The 21,688-nt window shown below is 42.9% G+C and overlaps 1 protein-coding gene across 1 annotated transcript; it reads right to left on the reverse strand.

The window, feature by feature from the left end:
- Positions 1-246: 246 nt before the first annotated feature.
- LOC146207706 (uncharacterized) lies at positions 247-21,465 on the reverse strand. Its single transcript, XM_084577318.1, has 10 exons — positions 21,448-21,465; positions 19,459-19,554; positions 14,307-14,672; positions 11,747-12,136; positions 11,024-11,330; positions 8,049-8,200; positions 6,821-7,139; positions 5,100-5,224; positions 4,106-4,462; positions 247-420 (listed from the first exon to the last, which is right to left on the reverse strand). The coding sequence occupies exons 1-10, from the start codon at positions 21,463-21,465 to the stop codon at positions 247-249; spliced, it is 2,304 nt and encodes a 767-aa protein (XP_084433444.1).
- Positions 21,466-21,688: the final 223 nt, after the last annotated feature.

A 21,688-nucleotide genomic window follows, 5' to 3' on the forward strand; every position in this document is an offset into this window, starting at 1 on the left:
ATGCTGACGATAGAACACCACTATGGTGCTCACTGGGTCTCGTAGCTCTTTGCCAGACCTTCCTTGAACTCGCCTAGATACCAGTCAGCACGGCCCTTGGCAACAGGGTGATACGGAGCCGAAGTTAATTATGTTAAATTTGTTATTCCAGAAAAAGGTTCGTCTCTCAGCGGGCACAAATGCCGTTGCTTTAACGGACACTTGCTTGTATAAACGCCTAAAATAGCAGCAAGGGAGTGCAGAGCCTCATTGACTACTGCCGGCGAAAAGTGTCTTACTCTTCGCACTTCCAACCATTTCGCGGAAAGCATCAAACATCACCAAAGTGTTTGTCTCTCCAAAGCGCCAGCAAGGGCCACATGTGGTGTGAGCCACAGTGCCGATGGCTAGGTCCGCGGTAGAATCGGGACCTTTGCCAGGCTGTTAGGTATGTATACAGAGTAATGGTTCATATAAGCAGCTTTTTTTTATATGCCTTGGCACCGCAAAATACCTTTATTTGTGCCCGCTTTTATGGCTACAACACCAGGTTCTTTTGCGTAACGCGCGGGAAGCACTATCAATGGCCTGATTCCGTGCAGCTAGAGGTATAACAACTTTACAGTACCGGATGATTCGTTATGAACAACCAGCTCTGCCGCTTTCCTCTGGTAGGGATTGAAGTTGAAGAATTTTATTTCTCCTCTGTACATTCTCTGACTGCCACGTACAATATTGTATGGCTTGTATCTTCTTGTGGAAGTCTAGTCATAAACTCTGGTTTCAGGGGTTGCTTTAGAAGTGCTTCGGACATGCGTATGTTACCAAGAGCGCCTGGTAGGGGCTATGTATTGAAAGTGGTGTCACTCCCCAGTTCGAGGCTTCAGGTTGTAGTCACATTCTGAAAACTTCAAGCAGCGTGGAACTAGACTGGGAGAAAACATCTGTGGTACTGGGTTTTGCGGCCCGAGGACGCTTGACAATGGTTGCCTATTTGTCACAAAGACACTTTTAGTCCTCCATTCTGCTATCAAGCAATGAAACTCGACGAAAAGTGAAACGGGAACAATGAAATCAGATCATCTTATCTAGAGAAGCATGAATGCTTGTACTGTGCAGCTTCTTTTCGAAGGCCTGAAAACTGTGCATTGATAAAGGTAACTAGTCACTCCTGTATTTCATCTCTATTATCTGATATAATTGTTTTCTCCTGGGCCATTCAGTTTCCTTATTAGCGTCTTATTTGTTGCTGACAGTATTCGAGGAAGCATTATTGAAAAACGACAGCATGTCCTGCACTGTCAAGTTGAGCTTAGTTGCTCTGTTCTGCACCTGACGTAATGCAAAAAAATACAATAGGCCATCTCCCTCAATGTTTTTTTTTTTTTTTTGCTAGTACTGCGACGTCAGGTGATATATCTCATGAGGTTCAAAATAGTTTGGCCTCGTCGCAGCATGTCAGAACCCTGTACTCCTGAAGTAACTAATTTAAATTGTCAAAGTTTTTTGAGGATTCGGCAAACATTTCTACTTCCTCTCATTATACCACAAGAAAACAATCAAAAGAGGCTAAAATACGTAAAAAAGAATGCTTTCATAGTGCCGCACTATGAAAGCACTATAAAAACGCCAGCTTAAGCACTGTATTTTCCTTTTGTAACCCAGGATCTTCAATCTAGTAAGGGATGAGTAAGAGGGAAGCAAAATACGTTGAGGGATATCATTTATTTTCTTTAATTTTGTGTCCAGAAATGTCAGCGTGTGTTTTATCAGGTTGTGCGCTTCGGATGGATCGGCTGAGAGCGCGATTCCTAAGAAGGCTACCAGCCATCTATTTAATTTTCTACCTCAATCTTCTTTAGTCTGCACAATGGTTATAACTATGTAGGATATATTAGATGCGTAAAAATATACACCTTTACTAAAAGCGGTAAGGCTAATTTAAACTGAACCCCCAGAAACTGTCGAGTAAATTATAGAACATTCAGCAGAGGTCACTATATGCGCGCTGGTGCTGGCTCTGCCCATTGCTGGAATGAAGCTACCTACTTGTGACTCTTATTAAAGCCTACGCAGGCTTACTCGTTTATCGTTCCTTCTTTTCACAATTGTTAAAGTGTTGTTAACAAAAAAAATTAAAATTAGTGGTTCTTTGCACATTTATTTTATTTGGTAAACATTATCAATGTTTGCAGCGTTTACTTGTGTCACTTAGAGAAAGAAATTAAATCAGGCGATGGCTTGCGGGCGTTCATAACAGCCGAAGGCATACTGAAGCGTTAAAACTTACAAATCAAACTAATTATATTATTTGATTCGTACTACTTTTAAGGGTGTGTGCAATATACTGAGAGCACGGCAGAATGTGTACTTTTCTGCTGTGTCAGTATAATATTTGCAATGATGACAATGAAACCTTTCCTCCAACAGAAATCTTAGATGTAACTTTCGCCAGGTTTTACTGGGAACCATACAAAATTTGATTTAAAAAAAAGCTAGACAAACCTTTGTTGGACACGCAGTTTATTTCATACTTGGCTTGTTCACGACAGATATTCATGTAGGACGTTGACTACAACAAGCTGGGGCACTGAACAAATGCACGTTATATCACATGAAGCACACAAATACAAGCCGGAGTGCATTAGGAAAACTAATCAAGAACATGACAACTGAACTTTCTTTATTGGTTTCATAGAATCACTAACTGATGCTCATAATTCCCCCTTTCCTATTTAATTACAAAGCCCGAGTTCACCAAATGTGAGCTGTCATGGTGTAAATAATTGGCCGACAATTATGATGCACGGCAATTCGAAATTTGAGAACAATACTTCAGGCATTTCAGTTTTGCAATGTGCTGAGGTAAAAAAGAAGTATTTTTATATATATGCAGTCACAACCTTGCTACGCTTCCGATCTTCTTTCCACATACCCATCCTTCAGCTGGCACTCAATTTTCTCCCACTTGTTAATTGTTGTAAAGGAGCAGCCGGGATGACTCCTGCCCCTTCCGCTATCGTGTTTCGTCGAACTCGTCCAGAGTTATGCGTTGGCGACTTCGGCGCCTGACTCTTCCGCTCATTCCTGCAGCTCCATCTTTAAGGGTAGGATGCGACTGCGTTCATGGCTCCCGTCTTCACCTCTTCTTTTAGATTTGCGTCTGCGTTGATGGACTTTGCTACACCCTTATTATATGCCTATATTATCTCAGACATACTCATCTGATACATCACCTCAAACATTAATTGCGTACACTCATATACACTCACTATCTGCCTGATTATATTAACAACCAGCCCACATAGATAGGAAACCCCACTTTTTACCAAGCCTCCGAAATATCCCTGCATGACCCAGGGATTCCATGCCTGACTCGAGACACAAGGCTTCCATTTTCGATTGCCATATATCCCTTTACCTTTCCATTCGGCAGTTGCGCAGCTAGCAGCTGCTAACTTACACAGCAGTCTGTAAAACTTTGCCTGCCATGCACGTAACAAGTCAACTTCAACCTGCCAGACGCCTGCTCGCAATTCTACAGCAGATTTTCTCTCTGAGCTGCAGCTTCCGATTTCGATTGGTCGCGGCGGATGACGTTTCCCCGAGGCCCCACCTCATCTTCTTCTCCTTCTGCAACTCCCGAGTTCGCAGGGTGTCGGCGAATGACCTTCAATGCCTCACAAGGTCAAACCATGACTCAATCGTTTTTGCGAGATATAAAAACTGTCAGAGCGGAGCGGATTGCGACCGGTCGAGTTCAAACACGGGTACTCGGACTCGGCATCCGAGTCTTTTCACCTTTTCACAGCGGGCGTTTTCGCACGTTATAACCAAGTTTAAGTAGGGATAAACCCCGACCATTTCTTTGGAATTCCTCGACTCCACACTGCCGACTCAGTGCCAGTATCGCACAAGTAGCACATATAACCAAACATCAGTGCACGAATCCTCACAAAAGTAAACGTCCGAACAACACACACAGAGTTATCGCTGCATGAAATTAATAACGGTGAACTTCAGAGATGCTGTTCTGTGGTCCGAGCACTTGGGTCTTGTAATAAAAGCTACCAGGTCCATGGTTGTGGCTAAAGCTAGGTCCAAAACTTCCCGAGCTCCAAGGTACCTGCGCACCACTCGCAGAAGGCGGGAGCACCTGGGTCGGAGGCCAACGCGCATTGGCATGTCCTGCCTGGTGCTGATGAGGGCCACTTGGGACTAACGCGGCTGGAGGCCCAACGGCGGTACCTGGTGCTCCAAATAACACGCCTGCAGGATTCTGCGAAATATCGACGCCAGGCTCATTGCTCTGCACGCTGGCCCGGAAGCCACCAGCATCGGCAACATAGTTGACCGTGCGTACGGTGCCCCCGTCACCGCTGAAGCCGAACACGCCACTCTTCACGCCAGATGGGCCACCAGTTTCGCGATGGAAAGCTCCTCCGGGACCGCCGATGTATCCGAATCTGTAACCACCTACAGGCTGAAAAATGAAGTATTTCGTTTTATAAGATTACGAAATTATTTTTTAGAAACAGTATCACGTTAAACGAAACAACACTGGTCATGAGCAAAAAATGTTTATTGTTATACTGTATCCATTTAGCGCTAGAGGCAGGGATTGCATATGAGCAGATATGAAGTTGCAGTTTACCAAGGAAAGGATTTAAGCATAAACAAAATAGTGTCGTTTGCAGCTTACGGGGGTGTTATACGAAGTAGGAATTGTGCCACATCGCACGATGTTAGCACATGCATAGTTTTGTGCAGATGCAGCGGTGAATGAAATCATTTTTTTTTTTATGATCTCGCGTTACAAATGCAGCATTCAGAAATTTTGGAGATAGGCACTCGATAAACAACAGCTATGTGGAACTACATATAGATAGGTCAGCTTTACGTCTAGTCACAAATTGTAATTTACGAGCGAAATAGCAGCAGTTAATATTGTCACTTAGCAAGATTTGTATGCGTAAGCCTCTTTTACCAAATTTAAATTGAAGATCCACAAACGAGGATGAAATTGCTAATTTGCCCGTAAATATTTAAAACCATGAAGCGAATAATTAGTGGGAAGCTCACCTATTACCTCTTGACTTAATTAAACGAAGGGAACTTACACCTAGTGATGGAACATTGAAGGCAACACCAGCAGGAGGCGCAGGCCCAATTAGTGTCGGATTCGATGAACCCGCGGAAAAGCCATGAACACCACCAAGTCCCACTGTTCCAGGAAACGGAGAAGCTGCGGGCAGGCCAGCAACAGCAGGGCCCACAGGGGACGCAGGCAGGATGCTCGGTCCTTGAACTCCCAGTATACCACCCCTTGCAATAACTGCGGCGAGTGTATATTAAGTACCTGTCACTAAATGGCTTGTAAAAATCACAGAAAAGTGTATGTATGTATGTATGTATGTATGTATGTATGTATGTATGTATGTATGTATGTATGTATGTATGTATGTATGTATGTATGTATGTATGTATGTATGTATGTATGTATGTATGTATGTATGTACGTACGTACGTACGTACGTATGTATGTATGTATGTATGTATGTATGTATGTATGTATGTATGTATGTATGTATGTATGTATGTATGTATGTATGTATGTATGTATGTATGTATGTATGTATGTATGTATGTATGTATGTATGTATGTATGTATGTATGTATGTATGTATGTATGTATGTATGTATGTATGTATGTATATATGTATGTATGTATGTATGTATGTATGCATGTATGTATGTATGTATGTCAATGCGAACCGAAAATCAAAACTGAGAAAACGCTTATACTTCCTCACTAAAGCTAGGACGCGATGGCCTTATCGTTCCCTTCTGCCCGTCTCGCTTCCTATTCATGTTTTTGTACATGCACACTGATATTCACTGATTCACCAGCCCTTTAATATCAACCTTTCAGATCTCGCACACAGTCATTAGTATGCAGCCTTAAGAAACTCAGTTATGTGAAGGACCAAAAATGGTTTGTAAAAATCACAGAAAGGTGTACGTGTGTATAGATACCTAAAAGCCCCGATTTAAGCAAGCCGTACTGACGTGCCATTATGTGATGTAACTAGCATGTCTTATTCCACGCTCAAGAGTCTTGGAAGGTTCTATTCCAATCATACCTTTTCATGTCACAGGAGAAACCCGAATTAGCAGCTCCTGCCATGTTATATTGTGATGTGACGTGACGAAACCCGCTGACCAGTCAATTCCAGGCCATGCCACCTGCGAACTGCTACCTGCCAAATCGATGCCCGTGATGTCTCGCTTGCAACGCCGACAACGGCTTGGGTGCGGAGATAAGGGCAAGCTTGTTAGCCCTTTCAAGTCCATTTGTCTCCCTTTTCTATTTTGAAAGCGTGTCAGTTAGCTCCTGGGTTACGTTGTGTATAAATCAGTGCAATGCTTGATTGAAATAGTGCTTTGCATTTCATTGTTTGTAGCGTTTCTTTCTTAAGCAACATATTTTAATGTGAAGCCTTCCTCACAATTAGACAGAATATGAAACGTGCACAAAAATGCGGCTCGGCACAGCCACTTTGACGTACATGCGTTGTCACATGTGCGAAGCTGTACTCTCGATTGTAGGTGTTTCTAACAGAAAAACTAAAGCAGCACAAACTAGACAAAGTAGTCTTCATAGTTGCAATGCACTCTTACTTTCCATTAGGACACCCCACCAGAGAACTCACCATTCTAAAAGTACGGTTATTTTCTTCTACGGCTTATGCGTGATTATTATGTTTTGTTTTGTTTTTTGAGTGAGAAAAATTTGTTGGTAAAACAAATGCGCAAGTTTGTCGCGTAGTGGTATGGTTACCTGGAGGCTGACCATGGACGACTCCAGCTGCATCAGGAATCCCGGTAGATCCGACAACAGGCACAACTCCAGCAGGTTCTGGACTCTTGTTCACTGCCACGTCCGCAGGGCTCTGGGCTCCATCCACTCCTGGTTCGTTCGTATCTACAGTGGCTCTGAAGCCTTCGTTTCCAGCGACGTAGTTGACCGTGCGGAATCTTCCGTCATTGTCTTTCAAACCATAAGATCCTGCCTTGTTGCCTGCAGCGTCCCCGGATTCTCTCTGCCACGGTCCCACGGCCTGGTCTCCTCCATAAGCGAAGTTGTATGCGCCAGATCCCTGGAGCGGGCGTTCAGAAAAGGAAACTCGATGTTACTTTAATTACCGGTCTTATCTTCTCACTGCATGAACTTATTATTGTCAACTAGCGTTGCTCCCCACTGTGCTAACAGGTGAAACAAATATTCCTTCACCCCGACACTGATCCTTGAATTGTGCGCAGCAAGCATGCATATATATTTTCCTCTTTCATTTGCCGAGCACCACTGAGTCTGATATAGATGTTCGCGCTCAGGTGTAGACAACTTGTCATTGTGACAGCTACTGTGACGTCTTAAATTAAACCATCGCGGAACTTTGTGATGCATCAGACGCAGACTATCTGGTTGGGCAACGCGCACTTACAAAGGCATATATGCATGTAAGTGAAACAAGCATTTACACTTACACTTACCTGCATGTGGCTATTTCGCGTTTGGGGAACATTTCAAACGAAAAGTGGAATATTATAAGGGTAAAATTGTTAACGTCAGTGCCGCTTTTACTATTTCTTTTACTTATAAGCTCCATGATCACTGAAGAACCCTATACGCCTGGTTATAGGCATGTAACCAAGATTTCGGCTGCATAAATCCCACTGCGGCTTTCAATGAACACAACATATATATATATATATATATATATATATATATATATATATATATATATATATATATATATATATATATATATATATATATATATATATATATAATGATATTTAGTAAATGTTTTAAAGATAAAGTCTAAAATTGTTTTGTTCAGCCTTACACTGGACGTTCTCAATAAACTACAGCAATGCGTCGCACGGTTTCAATGAAATGCATCTTGTCCCGACCCGCATTCTTGTTCTTTCAGACATAATGAACCACAACATAAAAACAAATGCTCGACTTTCTGCTATTTCAATTATGTCTTAGAGTTACTCACGTCTTGCTGACCAAAGCCTGTATTAATGCCACCCGCAGCACCGGGACCCAACGGAACACCTCCGTCCCCAGCGGCAGGCACCCCTGAACCATGTGGAGGGACGAGTCTAGCGCCCGCGGGAGCAGAGCCGGGAGGACCAGAGTACACCAAGGCTGCAGGTAGGCGACACTGCGCTCTTATTGCAGGATAAAAAAAAAAAGAAACTTTCCATATGCTTCTTAAACAAAACATGTCGTACGTTGTCAGGAGATCAGAAAATCCATGCCTACTGGCGTCCTTCGCCAGGAGACCAAATGCTTACATACCCTTACTGTCGTGTCGAGCCTTTTAGAGTGCACTTGCTGAGTATTTAGATGCTGCCGTCATAATCGTAAAGTCCCACTTTTCCATAATTATTTGTTGTTTCTGTTCTATTTAGGCTATGTTCAAAGACGTATGAACCGATCGGCAGCGCCGGTAAAGAGCACCTACTCTACGTTTTATACACAAAACACATTGCAACCGCTTTCCTCACTCTTTTGAAGGGCACATGCGTAAAGATCAGCTGCTGTAGGCGAGATGGTATGGCGTGGTATGACATGGCTCGTTATAATATGACATGGTGTGATGTAGTGTGGTATGGTATGGTATGGTATGGTATGGTATGGTATGGTATGGTATGGTATGGTATGGTATGGTATTTTATGGTATGGTACGGTACTGTACGGTACGGTATGGTATGGTATGGTATGGTATGGTATGGTATGGTATGGTATGGTATGGTATGGTATGGTATGGTATGGTATGGTATGGTATGGTACAGTATAGCACGGTATTGCATGGTATGACACGGCACGGTGTGATATGGTGTGGCATGGTGCAGTATATTACGTTATGGTATTGTATGGTTTAGTATAGGAGTTTTGTCTCAAAGGTGTGTTTGGGCTATGAGAGATGTTTTAGCGTAAGGCACCAGGTTTTTTTATTTTCTGCCGCAGCGTTAATGGCGCCGCTGTCCAGAATATCCGGCATCGTCGCCGTCGGCGTTGGTGTTTTGAACGAAAAGCTACTGGCATGCCTCTGGCAGGTGACGCGGCCATTCACTGATTGGTCGTCGTATTGTGTGGCGTCATGAGACCCCATGACATGGCTGAGCCTGCTGGATATCCGAATCCAGCCCTCCAGGATCGTTTGATAAGTAGTTAGACAAGTCACTCTATTTACACGGAGGCACGTCGGTACGGCTTGGTCAAAAAGGGTCCTATGCGGGTGGTCTTGCGTATATTACATATAATATACGCATATGTATTATAGTAGCTTACGAAGAAAACTTACGAGTATGCGTGGGTAAACAGGGGGGCATTAAACCAGCAGCGAACAAGTGAACGTGCTCGAATGATGACCGGCAAGAGAAGGCATTAATACTGTTTAGCCATACCCCTAAAAGGCGGAAGTTTGGTCATCCTAGCTATTTTAGGCCTGACCCTTTTTAAAAATCAGTGGGCACGAACTTTAGTGGCCGTGCATTAATAGATCACCGAAGTATAAAAGCGAAGGCTGCAGTCACCCTGAACGAAGTATTTGTGGATAGAACACGTAAAACGTGAAGCGCAGGTTATCAATTTCACTGGATGCCCCCGTAAACAAACAGCAGGGGCATAAACAAGCAATTTTTGAGGCGAATCACTGAGCCCAGGATAGAGCCGTTGAAAGCCGCGATCACAGGTCTCTCATTCGTCTTGATGACAGGAGTGCGAATGCTTTGTGGGAAATTTCTAATCCAACGTTACCAGCAATAAACGCATCGTTTGCTGTAAAACGACGCAACCAGAAAAAGCGATGTGATCTACTTTCTCTCACATATTCCCGCAATTATGATGAGAATCATATGAGCGTTCACTGATCCAGAATATCAGACGAATGTGTTTTTCTTCGGCATCTATTTAACGCCACCAATACTGGTGGGATTCGATCTCAAAAATCTTCATGCTGCTTGGCCGACCATCAAAGACACCACAACTGTTTATAGGGCATGTCTGAATGCGAGAAAAAGTATGTTATCATCACTTACCAATTCTGGTGGATATACGTGTTTATTTTTAATGGTGTAACCAAACCACCCATGACTCATGTGTGCCCGAAGGCCGCGAAACAACACAGACCGAGAGGACAGCTTCCCTTCACATGACCACTACTTCTATCTGCGTAAATTCGTGGCTGTTATAGCTGTTGTTTGAGTACAGCTCGGTAAACGACACAGTACTTCGGGGGGTGGAGGGGCACACGTTGAGCATGATAACTGCCACAAATTATATTATTTAATTTGCTCTATAATTTCTTTTCATGTGCATGTTATCAAGTTATTTTCATGGAATAGAAAATGTCCCCGAAGAGTGTCGAATATTTAAAAACCACCGAGGGCATGTAAGTTTCTCTACGTGCTGTGACCGGTGAACATTAACTACGACTGCTTCGCTTATGTTGCGTGTTTTTCATTTTTAACACGGTTAGACGAGCGTTAGCTTGAGCTCTATTCCACATGGCATTTGTGGGGTTTAGAATTGATTTTGAATTTTACTCGTAGAGTGCTTTCAAGAATATTTGACTCGACATTTTACACTAAACTTTAAATGTTAATCACAATCAACTAATCGATGGTTATAACCAAAACTTACAATTAGTGTGGTGCAATCGTAATCTAAACAAGCTATTCAATAATTTATGACTTGATGCTATTCCGTGAGCTCAATTATTATTTACAGTTAACTAATTAAATGTAATTCATTACATTCGTTACGAAGTTATTTCAGTGCAGGTATACTCGACATAATATATGATATATTATGATATAGACTTGATGCTGCGGCGTAGAACTCAATGCAATCGCAATGAACTAATTTATGGTTATTGTGGCCTAAATTTAGTTGTGACACCTAAAACTACTCCATGCTGGCATCTGCTCCATTTTAGTAGTTGCCTTTAAGTACATTGCGTACCTATTCCAGCTGGCTCTGGTGCTTTGGAGACGTGAACGTCCGCCGGATCCTGGGTGTCGTCCACGCCTGGTTCATTCGAATGGACAGTAGCTCGGAAGCCTCCATCGTCGGCCTCATACGTGACAGTGCGTGTTCGGCCATCCAGGTCCTTGAGCCCGTACACACCTTTTTTGTTACCCGCAGCGTCACCCGACTCCTTCTGAAAAGGCCCCATGTCTTGGCCGTACGCGAAGTCGTACGCCCCCGAACCCTGTAGACACCAAGAGTTAAGCGTGAGTGCACTACATCTCGGCAAGCTCTGCTGCCCCTGAAAAGAAAACAAGAGACAAGACAAGCCCCCTCCCTTGCTCCCTTTCCCTTTCCGGTGCTCTAGGGAAATCTATGTGCTTGCGCCGCGTGTCATGTCAACGGTCGCATGTTCGCCCAGTCATTGCATTTTACGCGTGTTCTCCTAAAATACATAAATATGATCAACTTGATAACGAGTGTTGCCTCACATAACGTAACATGTGGTCAGCTGTGGGTACTGTGAAGAACTGCGTACTGAGCTCGCAACGTGAGGCGCTGCCAAATATCACCATAACCGCAATTATCGTCTTCATACCTTCTATCGACCGTCAGAAATACATTAATCTATCTGCAAGCGCCGTGTACGAAGTATACAGTAGTCACCTCCTGCATCGAGTTCTTGCGATTACGCGTGGCGAAAGCACAGGCACTCACATCTTGGCTACCGTAGCCAGTTGAGACAGTTCCTCGACCAGAGCCAGTTGAGCCTGCGCTTCCGGGATAGGGAGGCGGAAACACGAGTCCATTGTTTCCATCTTCGTGACCTCCAGATGGAGGAGGTGGAGGAGGGGGTGATGGCGCGGGGCCAGCGGAGGGGCTTCCAGTGAAGACTACATCGGCGGGATTTTGGGAAGCGTCGACACCCAACTCGTTAGACTGGACACTGGCGCGAAAGCCCCGAGCGTCGGCTTCGTAGTTGACAGTTCGACCAGGCAGACCGTAGACACCCCTCTTGTTCCCCTGTACATCCCCAGTTTCTTGATGGAAGGGGCCACCGACGCCTCTCGAGTCATATGAAAAGGTGTACGGCCTGCCGCCGGGACCCTGCGACCACATACGAGCAAAGTCTAGCGGAGAGGGGCAAAGTTTTTGAGCTGAACCAATTTTTTATGAAAAGTGTAATACCCCGAAAAGTGAAAAAAACAAAACAAAACATAATTACGTGTGGACACCTACAGGGCGCCACAATTCCTTAGTGTGCTACACTTTGCAGTGGTATTTTCGTTTCAGCTGAACTTAGCGTACTTCAACTCGCATGTCATGCGGCATGGGATTATGGCATCTAAAGAAAACCGTTAACATTTCAGGAAACCGTGATCTTGGAGCACATACTCCGCAGTTAGCATGGTGACAGGTATTGCCGCTAGAATTTTAATGGATTTCTTGTTAATTTCTAGACTAACGCATGCCTTTGAAGAATAAATGACTATCCCTATGGTGTTGATATTATAGGTCCTGACGTATAGATGTCTGTCAGCTGGTACAAAGGTTATAGAATTTAAATGACAAATCTGGCGAGTAGGCTTTGTTGACGTTTGACAAGAAGGTTCAGGTCAGTATCTTGTTTTCGATATCAAAATAATAAACCCTGCCTGCAAATGTTCAAAGAACCTCCTGAAATAATAAAAGACCAATAAAAGCCGCAGCAAGCCTTGAGATATCTTAAAAAATAACTGCATCAAACTAAATCAAATGTGCCGAGGGTTTGGGGCTCTCCAAATTAAGCCGTAAATGATTTGTTAGCCGGGTATGATGGTATTAAACACGCCCACTGGGATTGGTCCCAGAGGATGAAACGGGCATCTGAAGAGCTCCCAGCTCCTAGGATAGGAGGTGAATATCTTCAAATTATTTCACGACACGCCTAAAAGAAAGAGAACAGTACTATTTACCGTCCGTATGTTTTCATCGTCGGGTATATTTAGGATAGCCCATGAAAGCAGTACTCACACGCAGCGTTTCACGCAAAATGCGAGTCATTGCAGGGTTAGATGAGCTACCGAACGACAAAATATGGTGCTACAAGGCGACATAAAAGGACAACGTTACATAATTGTGAATCCTCAACCCCGGGTTTCACTCACACAAGCGCATGTAAGCATAATTTCTTTCCGTACGTGTACCATTACGCAGTAGAATTCTTTGCCCTGTAACATATTTAGATCTGGTATTTCTGCTAAATAACTGATGTGCCACTTATACATTACATTTTTGCACTCCTTGTTCATGCTCTATCTTTTTTTTTAAGTTCATGACGTAGATGTGTGGCAGCTTTTTAATGCCACTTTACTTCTTAATGAATTGTGTTCTATCCATTGTTCCCTCCTCACGCTGAGTGCAGAATATTTCTTTTTTCTAAGGTGATAGGAAACCCCTCCTGCGTTTACCAAGACATTGGCTCGCCGTATATCTAAATGATAGATAAGTCATCCTCATAGAAGGATCATTCAAGGTTCACCATGCGTAATTCACAAACCTGGTCCTATGTTTTAGGCTGGAGAAGGTGAACAAATGCTCACGAATGGTCGATTCTTTGACCCCTATCCCAAATCGTTTCAAAACAGAACCATAAGACAGGAAAACAGGTGTTTGACCACAGGTTCACTCCTCACGCAAAATTAACAACGCACTGAACGGGGTATCCCTGAAACAAAAACATTGCATCATAGCATTCTCGATACATGTGACTAGACTTCGGCCACGGCATAGAAACTATTAAATCCAGGCAGCGATATTCTTCGCAATCTCGAGCCTCTATAAATATGGTCTCTTTTTCAGGCCTAGAGCAAGAATGCTGACGCAGCCAGTTCTTTTCTGCTGCATTAAACGACTTCAAGTAATTCGTGTATAATCTCATGCATGTAGTGTCTGAGAAGTCGGTGCCTGTAGGCTTAAAAAATAGCTTATATTTTTAGATGCCCGAATATATCAAAGAACCTAGATGCATAGTCTTTAAGATTTGGTTGTCGTAGCCAAAAACCTGTAGACTATGTTGTAAGTGCTGAAATTAAATTATTTCTGTGGATATTCAGTGATCGTATCTGCATCTTCTCTGTAAATTTTACGCCCTATTTACCAACTGGCACATCTCATTCAGGTTTTATATTTCACTAAGCAATCACTTTTCTCATAATTATTTAAACCTTTTTTGCCCTAACATTGTTGAAATCAAGGCTCAAGCCTTAGAAAAAAGCGACCTCATCGCGACCCTTACGTCCCCACGTCCAGGTGAGCCGTGAGGCGAGCCACCGGCCCAGGGCCCCTGATGCGGCGCAGATCCCGGTATCCCCGCGAATCCTCCTGGTTGGTGTCCATGTATTTGGCCTGGAGGAGCGACGGGCCATTGGGTAATCCCAGCCTCAAGCCCTGGGTACTGGGGCAGGCCAGGTTCGTTAGACTGGACGTTTGCCTGGAAGCCGTTTCCATTGGCAGTGTACGTGACCAGCCTGACCCTTCCGTCCGCGTCCTTGAGGCCGTACGAGCCGACCACATTGCCCGCCGCGTCTGCAGACTCCTTGCGCCACGAAGCTCCGCCATCGCTGCCGTGGGCGTGGCTGTAGCCGAATGTGTAGCCGTCAGGCTTCAGTACCGCAGGAAGAAGGCAAAGAAATACAAATAGCCATGAACACCACGTATATGTATAACCTGTTCATAAATAAAGCATGTTCGATGGGTGGGAGTCCATCCATTATTTACAGGAGCTTCTGTAAACCCTAATTAAGGAACGTTATTGGTGCTGCGGAGTGTAAAGCAACAGCCTTGGACCACCAGCGGAATATATTACACCTAGTGTTCTCTAGACGAGGCTGTGCTAAGATAAACTGCGAAGTAATGTAACTACTCCAACTGCATATATATTTCCACCCTCTAGTTTTCGTCGACACCGCGGCAGAAGCAAAGCGCTTGCTCTGACCTTGCACAGGGAACAATTACTTACATGAAAGATTTGGTTCGCTGAAAACCTCAAGTGGTATTTGGGATTCAAGCAGAGGCAGCTGGACAGAGTCCCGCCTTTCTTAGCTTATTGAAAAAAGTTCTTGAAAGGAGATTAAGTGAGAGAGAAACGTGCCGCCTTACTGTAGCTCGTGGCATAGTGCGTTAACAACTCGATCTAAGCTTTCTTGCCGAGTTCGAATGTTACACACCTGCGTGGTCGTATTTCGAGGGAAAAATAAAAAACGAAACTTCAATGGGTTCTACTATGCAAGTTTATGTTTAAGATCCCTAAGCGGTCTAGATTGATCCGGGAAGCCCACTGGTGAACCATTCAACCTTAGTGTTCCTTTTTTGTGTTTTTGGTGATGTAACGACGTTTAGACAAGCGGTGAAAACTCGCTTGAAATTTAACTTATATACTTCATATTACGACTAGCTGTTGATTTTCCAGTAATTAACACGCAAATGTCTCGCCTTGCAAAAGCAGGTTAATAAGGAACTCTTGTAGAGGACAGCTGTAGAGTGCAGATTTTGGTGCAATGTCTTCGTGAAACCCGCAGTTTTTCATGCTTTTCAAATATTTACCCTCCATTCCGCCTCTCCGCATGCCGCGGTTAAATCTGCTACTAGTATAACTATATTGTGCGTAGAAAACAGTGATGTCGCCATTAAGGCAAGCAACAGATAGAGTACAATCGACGTGCCACGCAAATACACGTTAAAGTTTGAGTCTGAAATCTGAAATGTTATTTTACCTTTGGGTTGTCGAATTTGGGTTGAGCGAGAGTGGGCGGCATTACGTGAACTGCATCATCACTGAACCGCCGTGGTAACGAGAACAATGCAGTTTCAGCGTGGTGCTCGCGCAGATCAGGGTCCTTACATACAGTGCAGAAAGCAATCCACTGAACTTAGTGAGGGCCTAAAGACTGCAATTAAAGGGAAGGAGCGGCACGTTTGATCACAGAATGTGAAGATGTCGAGGCACGCGGTTTAAAAAAGAATTCTAAGATAAAGGAACAATGCATCCGAATGCGAAACTGTTATAATCGATTTGTACAACGCTTATCCCTCTCATCAACCTCACGATTTTGTATTTTTCAATTTTCTCTTGTAACGCCAACTCAGCAGTCAGCAGGATTTGGCTTGCGGTGCAAGGAAACTTTTTTTATTGTTTAAGCTTAAATCTGAGCATTCAATTTAGCAAACGTTTGTCGCTTTCATGTTTTAAGATTTGCCAATAGTCAAACTGCTGCACATAGCCCACGTGTCGATTCCGGACATAAAATACCGCAATTCATATTTCGCTTTTTGTGTGTGTGTGTGGTGTGTATGAGGTTTATGTCCGCAGTAAAATATACCACGCGTTCTACAGGGCCAGCGAACGGCTTCGTCAGAAGGTCTACGCGTCATGGACCCCCCTAGATCATTTTTTTTCTGGTTAGAATACGAAAGCATGCATTGTGAAGGCAAACCACACAGAGGATGTCAAGAACGAATACTTGTGAAAATTGCAATTGTTAGTTTGTGATGTCACTAAAATATAGTGCATTTGATATAAAAACCAGGATATTGTAAGATATACTGCATTTGATATGAAAACCAGAATATTTTCTAGGATCAGGCGCAGTTGGCCCCTCACACTGTAGCTGAACATGTGCATTGTTCTGAGGTGAGCTCAGAGCTAACGCCCGGTTTAATGACGCCTTTGACGAGATACAAAGGGTGTGTCTCTCGCTGTCTTGGCTCTGTTCCAGACATGCTCAGCACGCGGGATTCTCCCATACACGTAAGCGCTGATGTAGCGGTAATCTTTGCACTTGCCAACTGCTGTTTCTTGGGTACCGAGAAAAACAAAAACTTGACTGAAGGTACACTAAGCCAAAACAACATCTTATATAAACTATCCGTGAGGATCGCTTATATAGCCACATTGACAATATTTGAATGATTCCAAGAAGAGGCGTAGTACGATGCGTAGGAAACAGCTGTTGAATCCCTCCAGTCTTCGAGTTGTATAACAGAGAACCACCCAACGTTAGTGCCCATAACGTCGACTAACCTGTGGACGCGCGGTAAGGTCCCGCAACTTCTTTCTCCTCACTGGTTGCCTCTGAGCGGGTTAAACGGTGATTGTTACCGATAGGTGATAGGTGTCTCTGAACGCAACCTTGAAGGTAAAATGCACTCACTGAAGGCAGGAAATGATTACTGTGAAGCCTATTGAATAGTATTACCATCACCTCGTGACTCTATTCACGGCTGGTTTTGCGGCTATTAGGAATTAAAAACATCACTAATAGAACCAAAAGGGGAACAGCCCCGCGGAAAGATCTTGGTAGCTTATTTTAACGTTGCGATTAAAAAAAATCAGAAAAAAGTTGAACTTAAAGGATTCGAACAGACGTTTTATTCGCTCATTGCGAAGGTAAGTAGTCAATCCATTGTGCCACTCTTATTCATTGTTACAATATTTTCGCTATCCGCCGTCAGGTGACGCTGCTCAGAGGACCCTACGCTCCTATATTCCATCCATCCATCCATCCATCCACCCATACCGTTGAGAGAACGGAATCTCGCCCTGTGGAAATGCCGCCAGCTTCGTCTTCATCAAAACTTTCTTGTCCAAATGAGCCCAAAGTTTTAGTAAATAGAAATATTGCCGTTTCTTTTTCATTTAGTCTCCCTTTCCTTTCGCGACAATCCAAGTTGCGGGGTGGCTGACACTAAAAACAAAAATTAGGAATGGTGGTGTGTATGTACCTGTGTACATGCTACCGATGTATATTTGCCAAAACTTCCACTTTTTTTTTTCTTTTTGCCAAATGTGCAGCATGCAAGTGCTGCCTTATACTGCAAAACTTGAAGAAAGCCGGCGCATGTTTTCAAGTCTTACCCGTAGCTTTCACTTGCCTTCTGACTCCCTTTTCCCTAACAGCGTGAGAAACACTGTTGCACAGCCTTATGTAGTAACTAGCGAGTCATAATAGACGCGTAACCTTCAATGCTGAATATTTTACCTTTTTATCCAAGGAGCTAGGTCTTAATCGGCAGGTTACAGTGAATAAAAATGGGGAATAGGAAGTGACAAAAATGAACATTCAGTTCAATTGCGCTGTAAGCGATCTCTGCCGAGGAGTTTCTTCTTCATCGCACCTAAACAAGCCATTTGTATCTTACGTTAGTGCAATACTGAATGACTCGGTCCACTTTTGATCTGATTGAAAAAACATAGTTTCAGCTGTACAGCGTCGGGCTGTCATTCTGTCTCCTGTAGCTCACATTTTCGCCAATGCGTTAATCAGCCTCGCTCAGTACCTCTTGTTATGTAAAAGGGGTGAGAACAGCCACCAATTCATTTTACGTTATGTAGTTTAAAAAGGTCTTGGCATACAACAGATGGCAACAGAATTATTAAAAATGGCTTACTATGCCACAAGAAGGTGCAATATTTCACCTCTTTCTTACGATTCTGGTAATGCTGGGCTTTCAAGGGTCATCTCAAATCCTCAGTTTATAGAATTAAGCACATTGATAACCTTGCAGTAATTCTGTTGCACCGAACGCAACGTACCCTTTAGAGGCGATCGCAGCGCAAGGCAGAGAGGGTACAAGTTAAATTGCTTCATGCTTTGACGTTCACCCGGCTCTTACGTTTAAGAAATATTGCGCACACCTTTATCAGCATTATTTATCTGACGTTAAGACTTTGGCTCTCATCCTAAAGTAGATGTTGTTAGCACACATATGTCATTACAGGAAGCAGTCTGGAATATAATGGCACAATTTCAGCCCTTGAAGCAGTATTGAAAGATTCCCTGGTGAGGTCAAAAGAAATCACCCTTTCGCGGAAGTCGCAAATTTGCCGCTGCTTGCAGAAGGACATCCTGTTTTTTTTTTTGTTTTTTTTTCTTTTTTCGCATCTTTTTTACCAGAAGCCAAGGTAACAAAATTTTCGCTGTGTCAATTTTAATTTAGTGGTGTACCTATGGCTCGTAGGGTACATTATTGCCATTCCCATGCGCTTGAAAGGCATGCAGGCTTGGACCATAACAGAGTGGGATATATTTGCTCAACTTCATATATCATATACGTTATTTAAAACTGCCAGATATATGCCCAGGCGGATCTTATAATAGATATCAAACAATGCATTCCTATGGATATGCGCCATCTAATAAAACTCACACACATACACACAGCCTACTCCACGACACACGTCGACAATAACGAAGAAAGCGCTTATAGATTATACATTTAGTTCTGGGCTGTAATATGCAACACCCAACGTCTTAAGCAGAACATTCCGTGGCGAAATTGTATGCAGTGGATGAATTAAAGATAGTATCCCTTGACTTCGGTTGTTTTAATCATTTCGCCATAAAAACCAACACAACGCAACAACACAAGGTTTCGAAAAACAAACATACCCCTTGAGAGCGAAACTCCTGGGCCCCACCTGGGCTATGCGCGATGTGCGTGAGGGCCGCTGTCGCGACGCCGGCTGCCCACAGGACCACTAATAGCTGCACATAACAGACAAACCTTCACAGCATGAGCTCAAGGGAATGCGTATCCACAGCATTCATAGGTACACAAACGAATGCCCATTCTCTAGGTAGACTGCTCCTAAGTGGAATAATCTTTGGAAGCTAAAATGGCCTGTGTGATTATGCTGAAGTGATTCATGGATGCTTGTAGATTTTACATCGTCTTGAACGGCTTTCTGTACAGCATAGTAAGAGGTGACAATTTTTCTCCTTTCCCTGCCATCAGCATCAGTTTAGACTAGTCTACGTTCTTCGTGTATTAAGTTTTGTGTATCATACTGCGTTTTTATTTCCACGGTTTTGGTTTATCTTGCCTTCATTTATTTAGAACTTTCGTATTTCTCGCTCCACGTTTCCCCAGACAAGCACGCTGTACAGAACGAAGGATAGAACTACTGTAGGATGGGGGTTTATACGGGGGCTTATACGAAGATTCGGTTTGTATATCTACGGCCTTTCGCAGAAGTATACAGCCAGATTATTTCCTCCAGCCGGTTTGCTTCCACTTTAGGGAATAAAAAATTTCCGGGATAGATCCTCATCCATACTGTCCTTCAGATGTACGATTTTATGAATGAAACGATATGAAACATCAGGGGCATTTATAGGAGGCAAGCGTTGCATTTAAAGTATTAGTTGATAAAATAATTTGAGAAAATTTAGAAGAATCAAATTTCAACGCCTCGTATTTAAGAGAACATACGAAACCTTTTCTGGTTAAACAACTTTTTAAATACTTATAGCGTTTCTCTAAAGCATCTGGTCTGTTTACAGTAGTTCTGATTATAAAGTAGTTTTGTATGCTTCAAAAAAAAAAAAAATTCCCATGCCAGCGATTGCAGAACGTTTTATTAGATCATAGTCACTATGGAAGCGTTACGAAAAAGAACCAACTTGCCCTACAGGTTTATTTCCTTTATTGTAAAATGATAGCGTTTCCATAATGAACAATTTGACCTAAATAGAAGCAACACGAAAAATCAGACTTAGCTAACACAGGTAAATATTGCAGTATCGGACTGCACTATTCCCAATTTAATAATTCTTTGTTTTTAATTTTACAAATTGGTCAGTGCTCGTACTTCGTGCACCATTCACGCAATATCTGACTAATTATCTAACTATAATTTTGATAAATAGCGTTTGCTAAACTGTGCTTGAAGATTCCTTACTTCCTGAATCTCGTAAACGAAAGCATTAAAACTTGCGGCTTGGTATCTACGCATTTACAAGTTTTTCTTTGTTTTTGGAGCAACTTTTTTAAAAATCTAAAATACATGCTGATCAGTTTAGAGTGTGACTAATAACTACATAGCCACTTTAACTTACCGAGTTCTTTGGCTCTGTAAGTCTGCCAGCGTAATGAATTTATAATATACTCCAGTCCCAGTAATCGACAAGCGTAAAAGAACTCTTCTTTTCTCTTGATAGTCACGTGACGCCCGGTAGAAATAACAGATTATTGAAAAATACATCTCGACTTATTGCTATAATGAAGGCAGAGTGTTTTTGCTAACGTGAATTGTTATACGAACAGTATCGCAGCCGCATAGAGCAGCTGGCAATAATTCTTAGCCCCTGTTTTTCGCACAAATTACCGATTTTGATGGCCTGACCTCTTGTGTTATAAGAGATATTCACTCTTGCAATTAATAATTTATGCAGTAAAAGGAACATGTAAAAGCTGTGCGTACATCTTTTTGCATATTTACCGAAAGAAAATTCACATCGGGCGTAGCATTTTGATTGCCGCTATACTCAGAAGGAAGCAAAGTTTAGCGAGTGATTCACAAAATAAAAACTGAGTGTGATACATTCTTGATTTATATAATTTTTAAAGAGTGGACAATCCATATTGTACGAACTTACACTTCGGCCATTGACCATCTCAATACAGTGACACTAATTCTTCCGGACACCTGACATATAGCTTGCTTTACAATAATTTCAGTTACAACGTAATTACGTGCTCTTAGAAGAACAAACAAATATCAAAACGACTTGCCTGCATTGTTATCCACTCCAACAAAGAACGCCACCGTCTGAATCCAGGGCGGGATTCACAAGAACTACTCGGAAGATCAGCAACGACTTCTCCCACGAGATCCCT

This window comes from Amblyomma maculatum, chromosome 1 (assembly GCF_055883805.1).
Source record: "Amblyomma maculatum isolate TAMU_Amacu chromosome 1, ASM5588380v1, whole genome shotgun sequence".
Classification (NCBI taxonomy): Eukaryota; Metazoa; Arthropoda; class Arachnida; order Ixodida; family Ixodidae; genus Amblyomma; species Amblyomma maculatum.